Consider the following 14145-nt stretch of genomic DNA (forward strand, 5'->3'; position numbering starts at 1 on the left):
AATCAAGCCTCAAACAGATACATAGTTGCAAAAAGCATTTTAATAGCTTTTCCAAGATACTACATCAAAATGTAGTAAGTAGTAGTATCTCAGAAGTTAGTTGAGGGCTTCCCTGGTGGCACAGTGGTTGAGAGACCGCCTGCTGATGCAGGAGACACGGGTTCGTGCCCCGGTCTGGGAGGATCCCACATGCCGCGGAGCAGCTAGGCCCGTGAGCCATGGCCGCTGGGCCTGCGCGTCTGGAGCCTGTGCTCTGCAACGGGAGAGGCCACAACAGTGAGAGGCCCACGTATTGCAAAAAAAAAAAAAAAAAAAAAAAAAAAAGTTAGTTGAAAATATCACATGGTAACACATATGTAGAATCTAAAAAACTGATACAAGTGAATATATTTACAAAACAGAAACAGACTCATAGATATAGAAAACAAACTTATGGCTACTGAAGGGGAAAGGTGGGGTGAGGGATAAATTAGGAGTTTGGGATTAACAGATAAACACTACTACATATAAAATAGATAAACAACAAGGGCCTCCTGCATAGCACAGGGAACTTATATTCACTAACTCGTAATAACCTATAATGAAAAAGAATATATATTACACATATTTTATATTATATCATATATATATTTTATATACATTATATATATTATATATATATTATATATGTATAAAAAGACTGAATCACTTTACTGTACATCTGAAACTAACACAACTTTTTTCTTTTTTTGGCCACGCTGCGTGGCTTGTGGGATCTTAGCTCCCCAGCGAGGGACTGAACCTGTGCCCTCAGCAGGGAAAGTTCAGAGTCCTAACTACTGGACAGCCAGGGAATTTCCTAACACAACATTTTAAATCAACTGTACTTCAATTTAAAAAAAAAAAGTTGAGGGACTTCCCTGGTGGCACAGTGGTTAAGAATCCGCCTGCCAATGCAGGGGACACAGGTTCGATCCCTGGTCTGGGAAGATCCCACATGCCGCGGAGCAACTAAGCCCGTGTGCCACAACTACAGAGCCTGCACTCTAGAGCCTGCAAGCCACAGCTGCTGAGTCCATGTGCCACAACTACTGAAGACTGCGTGCCTAGAGCCTGTGCTCCGCAACAAGAGAAGCCATCGCAATGAGAAGTATGCACACTGCAACGAAGAGTAGCCCCCGCTCGCCGTAACTAGAGAAAGCCCACGTGCAACAACGAAGACCCAACGCAACCAAAAATAAATAAATAAAAAATAAATAAATGTATTCAAAAAAAAAAGTTAGTTGAGAATCTGAACATGGAATCTGAAGCTTAAAGGTACATTTACTAATATGACAATAATCCTATCAGAAATATCTTTTAAGTTTTGGGAAGCTGTCAAGTGCATGATGGCAGATTATCAAAATTCTTACTTTCATGTAAAAAAGTTGATAAAATCATATCTTATCATTTGCAACAAATACTGTAAGTTGTTTCCCTTGAAGTGTCAGACTTACTTCATACATTTTGAGAAAATGTCTGCAGAATATCCAAGACTGAATAACTAGTTGTCTGTAAATCACTTTCATGTAAAAACAGTACACCATGAAAAAGCAGAGTGTTCAGCTTGTATCTCAAGCAATGGTACTTTTCCTTAAGATACTTCTGTATATTGTAGAAATGTTTTACATACACTTCATATTTTATCACATAGAATATTTGTAAGATGTGTATTAAAGAGTTGGGATTTAATGAAATGTGTAAATTTTACTGCTTCATCAAGGAAATTTTTAATTGAAACGAGTGTTTTTTCCCCCTGCAAGTTCAAGGAAAGAATACAGTGTACAGAGTAGTGTCACTACCTCAATTCCTCCTAAGGTGCCAGTTTTGCCTACCATTGCTTTTGCAGTATCAGTGCAAACTCAACACAGTGAAAAAAATAGTATCTTACTATTATTATGAAAACAGTTTTGACCTCTAAAGGGCCATATTTTGAGAAGCACTGGGAAAGAAAAAATTTATGGACACTTACCTGTTTCTTTTGTTCAGTGGGAGACAAACATTTGGCACCAACCTTCTGAGCTTCCTCAAAAAGGCTGTCAACAAAATATTCACAATTTGTTTGTTGATTATCACTAAGAGGTTGGTGGTCAGATCCTGTTTCACAAACCCTATACACACACAAAAAAAAGAAAAATAAGCACTATTAACCACTAATTCTCTAAAAATTTACACAAATTGTTCTAGTTAAAGGATCTAGAGCTGACATGCTACCTCCACGCCTGCAGTTGAGACTCTCTTCTGAATTAACATAGTAGATATGTGGCCTCGGGAAGTCATTAACACTTGTGGTCCAGAGCAGGGTTTTCTCAACTTCAGTCCATTGATATTTGGGGAGGGTTAATTCTTTGTTGGGCAGGCTGTCCTGTACACTGTAGGAAGTTTAGCAGCACCTGTGGCCATTAACCACTAGACGCCAGTAGCATGGACATCCCCCAACCCCCCAGTGTTAAAATAATAAAAAACATCTTTAGACAATGCCAGATGGCCTCTGGGGGTGGGATGGGCAAAACTGCACCAGGTTGAAAACCACTGGTCCAGAGTAAAAAAACAACGTGTTCTTTGTAAAGCTCTCAAAATGGCTTTAAAGGGGGTTACTATGTACTTTTTGGTAACACAAAGCACTCTTGAAACTAAAGGTGGTAAGGTGTGAGGAACAGTCATAATCATAGTTTTGCTCCTTTGCACACTTCAGAATGAAATTTCCCACTTAAGACTTTCATCTGTAGTGGTTTAACACTCTACTGGGTTTTTTTTTTCCTTTCTTTCTTTTTAAATTGAGGTACAACTGACATACAACATTATTTTAGTTTCAGATATACAACATAATAATTCAATGCTTGTATGTACTGAAAAATAATCACCACAATGTCTAGTTAATTGTTAACATCCCTCACCATGCATAGTTACAGAATTTTTTCCTTGTGATGAGAACTTTCAAGATTTACTCTCTTGGCAACTTTCAGATATGCAGTAAGTGCTATTAACTAAAGTCTCCATGATGTACATTATATCCCATGACTTATTTATTCTATAACTGGAAGTTTGTACCTTTTGACCACCTTCCTCCATTTTGCCCACCCCATCTACTGTTTTTGTATGTGTGTTTATATTTTGTCGTATAAGAAATATTACCTAAGAGTTTGTTTGATAAAAGGATGGTTTCTGGTTGATCTTTTCTAAAGTCACATAGAAAATTCATAAATGTACTGAGAGATAATTTCTCAGATAATAATCACACTTTTATAGTGCTTACACTGTGCCAGGATCTGCAAGGCAGATATTTTTATCCACATTTTATAGATAAGGAAAATGAGTCACAAAGAGGTTAAGTTACATGTTAGAGATTACACAGCTAGTAAGTGGCAGAAACAGAATTCAAACCCTGTCTTCCAAGTCTATGCTCCTAGCCATGATACATTATAAAGCCTCTCTTAATAGCTAATATTTATTAAGCATTTATTAATACATGTTAGGAACTTTTCTAAGTGCTTTCAGTGTGTTTACTCTTTCAATCTTCACAGTGACCTAAAAGGCACGTATTGGTTTGTTTGGTTTTTTTTAACATCTTTATTGGAGTATAATTGCTTTACAATGGTGTGTTAGTTTCTGCTTTATAACAAAGTGAATCAGTTATACATATACATATGTTCCCATATCTCTTCCCTCTTGCGTCTCCCTCCCTCCCACCCTCCCTAGCACATATGGTTTTTATCCTCATTTACTAGGTAAAGAAAAAGCTTAAGCAATTTGCCAAAGATCACAAAGCTATTGGTAGGCAGAGCTGGAAACTGAACTCAAGCTTCTAATGCCCCTACTCTTTTTCAATTTATTTATTTATTTATTATTTATTTTTGGCTGCATTGGGTCTTCGTTGCTGAGCACGGGCTTTCTCTAGTTGCGGCGAGTGGGGGCTACTCTCCGTTGTGGTGCACAGGCTTCTCATTGCGGTGGCTTCTCTTGCTGCAGAGCATGGGCTCTAGGCGCGCGGGCTTCAGTGGCTGCGGCACGCGGGCTCGGTAGCTGTGGCTCGCGGGCTCTAGAGCACAGATTCAGTAGTTGTGGTGCATGGGCTTAGTTGCTCCTCGGCATGTGGGATCTTCCTGGACCAGGACTCGAACCCGTGTCCCCTGCATTGGCAGGCAGATTCTTAACCACTGTGCCACCAGCGAATCCCCTATTATTATTTTAAAATTTTATTTATTTTATTTTTGGCTGCACTGGGTCTTCGTTGTTGCATGCAGGCTTTCTCTAGTTGCAGCGAGTGGGTGCTACTCTTTGTTGCGGTGCACAGGCTTCTCACTGTGGTGGCTTCTCTTGTTGCGGAGCACAAGCTCTAGGCATGTGGACTTCAGTAGCTGTGGCGCTTGGGCTCAGTAGCTGTGGCTCACAGGCTCTAGAGCGCAGGCTCAGTAGTTGTGGTGCACAGGCTTAGCTGCTCTGTGGCATGGGGGATTTTCCCCGACCAGGGCTTGAACCTGTGTCCCCTGCACTGGCAGGCGAATTCTTAACCCCTGCACTACCAGGGAAGCCCCTTACTAATTATTTAAATTCAAAGTATTGATACATATTATAACATTATAAAGCTTGAAAACATTATGCTAAATGAAAGAAGCCAGTCACAAAAGACCCCATATTCTATGATTCCACATATATGAAATGCCCAGAATAAGCAAATCTATAGAGACAGAGAGTGTATCATTGGTTGTCAGGCGTAAGGCACAGGAGAATGGGGTATGACTGCTAATAGGTATGGGGTTTCTCTCTGGGTGATGTAAATGTTATAAAACTGACTGTGGTAATGGTTTCACAACTCTATGAATGTACTAAAACCCACTTAATTGTATACGTTTTTGGGTTTTTTTTGGCTGCATTGCATCTTCGTTGCTGCAAGCGGGGGCTACTCTGCGTTGCAGTGCGCAGGCTTCTCCTTGCGGTGGCTTCTCTTGTTGCGGAGCACAGGCTCTAGGCGTGCAGGCTTCAGTAGTTGCAGCATGTGGGCTCAGTAGTTGTGGCTCAAGGGCACTAGAGTGCAGGCTCAGTAGTTGTGGCACACGGGCTTAGGTGTTCTGTGGCACATGGGATCTTCCCGGACCAGGGATCAAACCCCTGTCCCCTTGCATTGGCAGGTGGATTCTTAACCACTGTGCCACCAGGGAAGTCCCTGAATTGTATACTTTAAATGGATGAGTTATATGGTATGTGAATTACGTCTCCACAAAACTGTTAGAAGTCCTAAGTTAATCTTACTCTTTAAAATCAGTCATTCAGGGCTTCCCTGGTGGCTCAGTGGTTAAGAATCTGCCTGCCAATGCAGAAGACACGGGTTTGAGCCCTGGTCTGGGAAGATCCCATATGCTGTGGAGCGACTAAGCCCGGGCGCCACAACTACTGAGCCTGCACTCTAGAGCCTGTGAGCCACGACTACTGAAGCCCACACATGTAGAGCCCGTGCTCTGCAACAAGAGAAGCCACTGCAATGAGAAGCCTGCGCACCGCAACAACGAGTAGCCCCCGCTCACTGCAACTAGAGAAAGCCCACGCGCAGCAATGAAGACGCAACACAGCCAAAAATTAATAAACAAAAAATTTTTTAAAAATTAGTCATTCAACTGGGGCTTCTGTGGTGGCCCAGTGGTTAAAACTCCATGCTTCCACTGCAGCGGGTATGGGTTGGATCCCTGGTTGGGGAAGTTCTGCAAGCCACAAGGTGCGGCAAAAATAAATAAGTAAGTAAGCAAGCCATTCAACTTATTTCTCTGTAGAAAAGAGTTAACATAGCAGGCCTAACTGTTGCTATCTTTTTTACTTTTCTCATGACAGTATGGAATTTTAATATGTGCCTAGTCCCCAGTATAAACCCTAGGCTCATTTCCAATTAACTTCCCTGGTAGACAACATCTCACACGTGCTATATAACTTATTACTGGAGGAATTAAGTGTGTGTCCTGGTGGCTCCACTGGGCAAGGACTCTTAGAAGCTTATGCCTGGTTTCCCCTGGACTTCACCCTCTTGCAAAGTATCTTTTCATTGCAATAAAGCTTAGTCATTAGTATGACTATTGGCTGAATCCTGTGAATCCTCTAAGCAAATCATCACATCTGGAGGCAGTCTTAGGGGCTCCTGACATAACCTCACAATTATATAGTTAGTATCAGATATTTATATAAAACAGTAAGTACTCTAGTGAAAAAATAATAAATAATATTTGTTCGGTATAGAAAGTGTTCACAAAGTATTTGTAAATACTTACCTGTCTCCTTAAATGGACTATGAATGAAAGATATTTACCTTTTCAAGTATTTAAAACAAAGAACATAATACAAAATAAATATTCCACTTCAGAGAAGTGAGAATAAATAATTTTGTATTAATAAGGACAGACTTTGCATCTACCATTTATTGGGTGCCTGCTATATGCTAATACGATGCTCAGTGCTTTAAATTGGCTATCTAATTCTTATAAAAACCTTTCAGGTACCTATGTACACCTCCTCCTTTTTATTTCTTTCTTTCTTTTTTTTTTTTGCGGTACGTGGGCTTCTCACTGTTGTGGTCTCACCCGTTGCGGAGCACAGGCTCCGGATGCGCAGGCTCAGTGGCCATGGCTCACGGGCCCAGCCGCTCCAAGGCATGTGGGATCTTCCCAGGCCGGGGCACGAACCCGTGTCCCCTGCATCGGCAGGCAGACTCTCAACCACTGGGCCACCAGGGAAGCCCAACCTCCTTTTTAGATGAGATATTGAAGCTCAAAGAATCTACCTAAGTTGCTCAAATGCCAGAGAAGTAGTTTTAAGACAGAGATGGGATTCAAACCTAGGTTTATCTGATTCCAAAGCCCTTATATTTCCACTATGACTTCAAGATAGTATAACACAAGAGGCTAATGAAGTAATAAATAGTTACTTTAATTTTCCTCTTAAATAACAGAAAGAATGTGGGCACAGAGAAATTTAACACTTAAAAAAATTAATCACAATAAGATTTATAACTTGACTAAAATCCATTTAATGCAGCTATGGAAAAAAAAACTTTAAAGTACATTACTATTAGGTATTTAACAGACAATCATAATGAAAACTTACTAAGTCAGTGAAATGTAAAAACAGAGAAAGACAGTAACAAAGGCATTAATAACAAAGAAAATGCATAAATTAACTCACCATTCTTCCTTTATACTTTCAAGATTATCTACTTCTTTCATTCTCTTTTGCCTTACTGTAAAAGTAAAAAGAAAAATAAGGTAAAGTTCTTAATACAGTATTTTAAATAAATTCATTCCAGCGTATGCAGTAAGATTCTTTACCATTAAGTTATTATGTACTCCTAAAGTAGCACTAAAGGGGTCTTAAGAACACGTGACCTAACTCAAAGCTGTCACTTTCACTTAAAGTAAAGCAATAAAAAGTAAATTTTGGGTTCAGACAATCTGACAAAAGAAAGATTTCATAAAAGTTATGATGAGGGCAATTCCCTGGCGGTCTAGTGGTTAGGACTCTGTGCTTTTACTACCAAGGGCCCATGTTCAATCACTGGTTGGGAAACTAAGATCCTGCAATGCTCGTGGCCAAAAAAAAAAAAAAAAAAAAAATTATGATGAAAAATAATGTATGCTTTGGTTTAATAACAAACAAAAGTGAATGTAAACATTTCACTCAATCTCCAATAGTAACAAAATATCAAATCAATATAAACTCATTCTTTTTTTCCAATGTAGATGATTTTTATTGTCAATATTTCTTTAAAACATCTTTATTAGAGTATAATTGCTTTACAATGGTATGTTAGTTTCTGCTTTATAACTAAGAGTATCAGTTATACATATACATATGTCCCCATATCTCTTCCCTCTTGCATCTCCCTCCCTCCCACCCTCCCTATTCCACCCCTCTAGATGATCACAAAGCACAGAGCTGATCTCGCTCTGCTATGTGGCTGCTTCCCACTAGCTATCTATTTTACATTTGGTAGTGTATATATGTCCATGCCACTCTCTCACTTTGTCCCAGCTTACCCTTCCTCCTCCCCATATCCTCAAGTCCACTCTCTAGTAGGTCTGCAGAGTCTGTCATACAGAGTGAAGTAAGTCAGAAAGAGACAAACAAATACCGTATGCTAACACATATATATGGAATCTAAAAAAAAAACAGAAAAAAAAAAAAGACCAAAAAATGGTCAGAAGAACCTAGGGGCAAAACGGGAATAAAATAGAGCTCCTCCACAACAAGAGGAGCCACCTCAATGAGAAGCCCACGCACAGCAACAAAGACCCAACGCAGCCAAAAATAAATTAATCAATTTTTTTAAAAATGGAGAGAAGCAAGAGTGAAAAGTTATTTTTGGGGGGGTAAAAAACTGGATTATTTTCTCTCTTTCCCAAACTTTCTGCAATACTCTTGCCCTTACAACAAAAATAATATAAGAAATAAGGAAACAAATGGATGTTTAAAAGAGTCCAAGCCATCTGCCCTTTGGGAGGTCCTGGAAGCAATGACAGACTAGAAGCAATAAGCATACCAAAAGCCTACATCTTGGCTTCTAAATATAATTTTCCAAGAAAAGGAATCATGGCTCCTTAGAGAAAAGGCTGATTCCAGGGCTGGGACAGAGAAAGAACAAATGAGCCTGAAATATCTTGCACCAGAAAGTAAGATGGTGCTCACTGAATGATGAAGACATATCAAAAGGACACTGAAGCCACCTGAAGGGGTTCCCACTGGACAAGTCTGGGAAATGGAACATCAAAGTAAATAATGATACTAATGGATTATAACTCACTGAATAAAACAAAAACCCATGAGGAGTCCATACTATTAGATCTTAAAAAAATCAGGAAAAGATGGACTTGTAAATAAATTCAACAGTCATATGGAATCACCATTACCAAGATAAATTCCAGATATATCCAAGATCTAAAATTTAAAAATTGAACCTGAGGGTGATGTCAGCAAAATGAAAGAATAGGCAGCTCCAAGCTCCTGTCCCCACAGAAACATTGAAAAACAAGCAGAAACTATTAGAACCAACTTAGAACTCTGGAAAGTAGTCAAAGGTTTACAGCTATCAAGCAAATGATGAATCAAGAAAAATACAACTTAAAAACAGCAGGGAAAACAAACCAATTCAAAACTGGGCAAAGCATGTGAACAGATATTTCTCCAAAGAAGAAATATGAGTAGACAATAAGAACATGAACAGGATGCTCAACATCACTAGTCACAATGAGATACCACTTTATACACATCAGAATAGCTATTATTTAATAAAACAAAAATAATAAGTGCTGACAGGGATGTGGAGAAATTAGAACACCGGAATATTGCTGGTGGAAATGTAAAACGGTACAGCTGCTGTAGAAAAGGATTTGGTGGTTGAGGCATTATTCACAATAGCCAAGAAGTGGAAATAATCCAGATGTCCATCAGCAGATGAATGTCTGAACAAAATGTGGTATATACATATAATGGAATATTAATTAGCCGTAAAAAGGAATGAAGTTTTGATACATACTACAACACGAATAAACCTTGAAAATATTAAGTGAATTAAGTCAAACACAAAAGGACAAATATTGCATGATTCTAGTTACATTGATATTTCATACAAAGCAAATTCATAGAGATAGAGAAGTAAAATAGAGGTTTTTAGGGACTGGGAGAAGAGAGGAATGTGGAATTACTGCATAACGGGCACAGAGTTTCTGTTTGGGACCATGAAGAAGACTTGGAAATGGACAGTGGTAATGGTTACACACCATTGTGAATATTATTAATGCTGCTGAATTGTACACTTAAAATTGGTTAAGATGGCAAATTTTATGTTTTATATGTATGTATTTTACCACAATAAAAAAAACTTTAAAAAAGGCAAACTTTTTTTTTTTTTTTTTTGTGGTAGGCGGGTCTCTCACTGTTGTGGCCTCTCCCGTTGCGGAGCACAGGCTCCGGACGCGCAGGCTCAGCGGCCATGGCTCACGGGCCCAGCCGCTCCGCGGCATGTGGGATCTTCCCGGACCGGGGCACGAACCCGTGTCCCCTGCATCGGCAGGCGGACTCTCAACCACTGCGCCACCAGGGAAGCCCAAGGCAAACTTTTTAATTATTAAAGAAAACATGGTAAACTTCCCTATAACCCTGGAAGAGAAGACAACTTTCCTATAACTCAAATCCACAAGCAATAAGGGAAAAGACTGATACATTTAACTATGTAAGAATAAAAAATTAAAAAAAAAATTCCTACAAAGTGAAAACACAGATGACAAACAAAAACAAACAAATAAACAAAGGGAACTGGCATTACAACTAAAAGGTTAATATATAAAGAACTGATACAGAGAAGAAAAAGGCCAACAATCAAAAGGCAACAAATATGAACAGAGACGTCTCAGAAAGAGAGAAGCAAATGGCCCTAAAATATGTGAAAAGATGTCAGTCTCACTTATAATGAAATAAATGCAATTGAAACTATATTATGATACCATTTCTCACCGATCAGACTGGCAAAAACTTACAAGTCTTGCAACACATTTTGTTGCTGAGAGTGTGGGGAAACAGCCTCAAACATTTTCGGTGGGAATGCAAAATGGCACATATCCGGGTAAGGGAAATGTGGCATTACCTAGTCACCTATGCATATGACAAAGAATCTCTCCTTGACCAAACTGTAGTTAGGCTCCTCTGAGGCATCTTCTCAAGGAGGCATGACCTTGGGCTTCCATTTCTGTTCCTGTAGAGCCCAATTTTAGCAAGAATCCTGGTAAGCAGCTTTACCCAGAATCCCTCCACCCTTGATACCTGATCAAATTCCTCACTCCGCACTCCCCCCCGCAACCCGCCATGATACTGATCACCCTGGTCTGCCTTCAGCAAGAATCTTGTAGTTCAGTTTAGCAAGAATCCCCCCTTACCTTTGAGGTTTCTCTTAGTAATTTTCCATCCACTGACCTCTACCTTGCTCTTTGACTATAAATCCCCACTTGTCCATCTTGTTTTAAAATTATTTTATTTATTTATTTATTTTTTGGCTGCGTTGGGTCTTCATTGCTGTGCGCGTTGGGTCTTCATTGCTGTGCGTGGGATTTCTCTAGTTGTGGCGAGCGGGGGCCACTCTTCGTTGCGGTGTGTGGGCTTCTCATTGTGGTGGCTTCTCTTGTTGCAGAGCACAGGCTCTAGGCGCACAGGCTTCAGTAGTTGTGGCACGTGGGCTTCAGTAGTTGTGGATTGCGGGCTCTAGAACACAGGCTCAGTAGTTGTGGCGCGCAGGCTTAGCTGCTCCGTGGCATGTCGGATCTTCCTGGACCCGGGCTCAAACCCGTGTCCCCTGCATTGGCAGGCAGATTCTTTTTTTGTGTGTGTGTGGTACGCGGGCCTCTCACTGTTGTGGCCTCTCCCGTTGCGGAGCACAGGCTCCGGACGCGCAGGCTCAGTGGCCGTGGCTCACGGGCCTAGCTGTTCTGCAGCATGTGGGATCCTCCCAGACCGGGGCACGAACCCGTGTCCCCTGCATCAGCAGGCGGACTCTCAACCACTGCGCCACCAGGGAAGCCCGGCAGGCGGATTCTTAACCACTGCACCACCAGGGAAGCCCCTGTCCATGTTATATTCATAATCGAGTCCAGTTCCACACTGAGGTCTCTTTTCCCCTATCACAATAGTTCCTGAACATAATCTGGTTTTACTGATTTAACTGCTGTCCAGCTCTGTTTCTTCTTTGACATGTATATCTAGAAATCCCATTATCTAAAAATCCATCCCAATGATACTTTAGCAAAAATATAAAAAGGTGAATACACTACACTATTCACTGTAGTATTATTTACAGCATTGATTGTAACAGCAAAGCCTATAAAAAGCCTCAACTTGTCCATTAATAGGACTTCTTTTTTTTTTTTTTTTTTTTTTTTTGCGGTACGCAGGCCTCTCACTGCCGCGGCCTCCCCCGCCGTGGAGCACAGGCTCTGGACGCGGAGGCCCAGCGGCCACGGCCAACGGGCCCAGCCGCTCCGCGGCATGCGGGATCCTCCCGGACCGGGGCACGAACCCGCGTCCCCTTCATCGGCAGGCGGACTCCCAACCACTGAGCCACCAGGGAAGCCCCTAATAGGGACTTCTTGAATAAACTATGGTAAATCCACACAGTGGGATGTGCTGTTAAGTGAAAAAAGCAAAATGGAGAAAAATATGTATGATATGGTACTGTTTATCTAAGAAAGAGGTGAACATGAATATATGTATATTTGTTTACATTAGGAAAAAATGAAAAAGTAAACCAAAAAATAAATAATAAGGTTACTTATAAAGTGGGAGAGAGTGCACTGGGTGAAGGGAGTAAGGGCAGAAGCTGGATTTCTCTGAATGTATCTTGTTTTTTAGATCAACTTTGGACCCATGTAAATATTTTATGTACTTATAAAACAAAGTTAAACTTTAAAAAAGCAATCCCTAAAAACTGAAAGTAAAAATGAAACGAATCAACTGAACTGACAGAGAGGAATTATTTCATGTAAATTTAAAACATGGTAATTTTACCATATATCCTAGTGGGATGAACCCAAAGAGGAAAAATGAAGTTTCTAGTAGTCATATTATTAGCAATAATATATTAGTATTGTTCATATGAAAAGTATGGTATAAAGATAAAGCAGTGGGTCTCAACCAGGAGGCAATAGTGCCCCTAAGAAGATATCTGGCAATGGCCGGAGGCATTTTTGGGCTGTCACAACAACTGAGGTGGAGGGTGCTACTGGTATCTAGTAGATGAGGTTAGGGATGCTGCTGAAAATCCTACAATGCACAAGACAGCCCCCACAAGAAAGTATTGCCCAAAATGTTAATAGTGTTGAAGTTGAGAGACGCTGAGATAAAGCAAAGAAGTAATTATGATCTGTCCCTAAAAACCAAGATTTTTTTTCAGAGTAAGAGTAAAGAGATAGAAATATAAAAATCAAAGAAGCCAAGCAAAAATCCTGTAATCCTATATTTTAAATCAGAAACATCATTATGAACATCATCATTTCTCTTAAGAAAATACGTAGTAGCTCTGTCCACTGAAAAGGCCAAAAAGCAATAAGCAATCAGACAACAATGAGCACAGCACACCTACCGCCCAGATTTGTGGTCTCCAAATACTATTTCCCACCAAAAGGAATCAGTTTCTTAGAGAAATGGCTGTCTCCAGGTCTGGGGCAAGAAATATGCACTTTATGCCTTGTATTGACATCTTGGATTAATGTCAAAAGGAATCAGAAGTTGGGAATTCCCTGGCAGTCCAGAGGTTAGGACTCGATACTTTCACTGCGGGGGGCCTGGGTTCGATCCCTGGTCAGGGAACTAGGATCTCCCAGGCCGCGACGCACAGCCAGAAAAAAACAAAACAAAATGAAAAAAAGGATTCAGAAGTCAGTTTGAAAAGGCTACCATTGGTGAAAGATGGAACTGAAAAACAGCTACATGAATTGAAACACATCAAGTACAAGTTCATATTGATACTCATTAAAACACAGAAACTCATTCACTGGTCATCTTTCCAGAACAGTAGGGTACCAACTTATTTTGAAACCTGGCAAATAAGGGAAAGAATCAAGTATTCATCCTGCCTTTCCTGTATGAACTAACTCAGAGTAATCAAAGAGTTAATAAAAGAAGTTTCCTTTATAAATGAATTCAGCTAAATGAAGGTTTATAGAATTAGAGTATCTCCAATTTGCAACCCCTAATGCAAACAGACCTAGGCAATGATATCAATGGCTGCTAACATCACACAAAGAAAACAGACATAAATATATGCCTCAGTGTGAAAGCTCCAGTCACCACGTGTGAAGCCCTCTTTCTAAAAATGAAACTGAATCCATTCAAGCCTCTAGGTCTAAACATCAGATTACAGGAAATATAGGGCACAGAGGAACATGATCAGATGACATCACAGGGACACAATCAACAAAATCCAGAACTCGGGAAATTCTTCAGGAGAAATGATCCATTTTCAATATATATATTACCAGGGAGAAAAAAGAAGTAATCTTTTTAAATATTTAAGAGATATATCAATTAATTACAACATATGGACCATATTTATGTTATTATTTAAAGAAACTAAATGGAAAAAAGCTATGAATCAGGAACATTTGA

At 40.0% G+C, this 14145-nt stretch overlaps 1 protein-coding gene across 3 annotated transcripts in view; it reads right to left on the reverse strand.

Moving 5' to 3' along the window:
- Positions 1 to 14145, reverse strand: part of UBXN2A (UBX domain protein 2A) — a 43138-nt gene that overhangs the window by 17374 nt on the left and 11619 nt on the right. For all 3 annotated transcript variants that reach the window (XR_003794941.1, XM_029232278.1, XM_029232277.1), the window contains exons 2-3: positions 7183 to 7237; positions 1991 to 2129 (exon numbers count right to left, since the gene is read on the reverse strand). Coding sequence is in view for 2 of the 3 variants with exons in the window: in XM_029232278.1 (XP_029088111.1) it covers positions 1991 to 2129; positions 7183 to 7223 (180 nt within the window). In the remaining variant the exon portion in view is untranslated. The remainder of the gene's footprint in view (positions 1 to 1990; positions 2130 to 7182; positions 7238 to 14145) is intronic.

Source organism: Monodon monoceros, unplaced genomic scaffold, assembly GCF_005190385.1.
Source record: "Monodon monoceros isolate NGI ecotype Baffin Bay Population unplaced genomic scaffold, NGI_Narwhal_1 Super_Scaffold_19, whole genome shotgun sequence".
NCBI lineage: Eukaryota > Metazoa > Chordata > Mammalia > Artiodactyla > Monodontidae > Monodon > Monodon monoceros.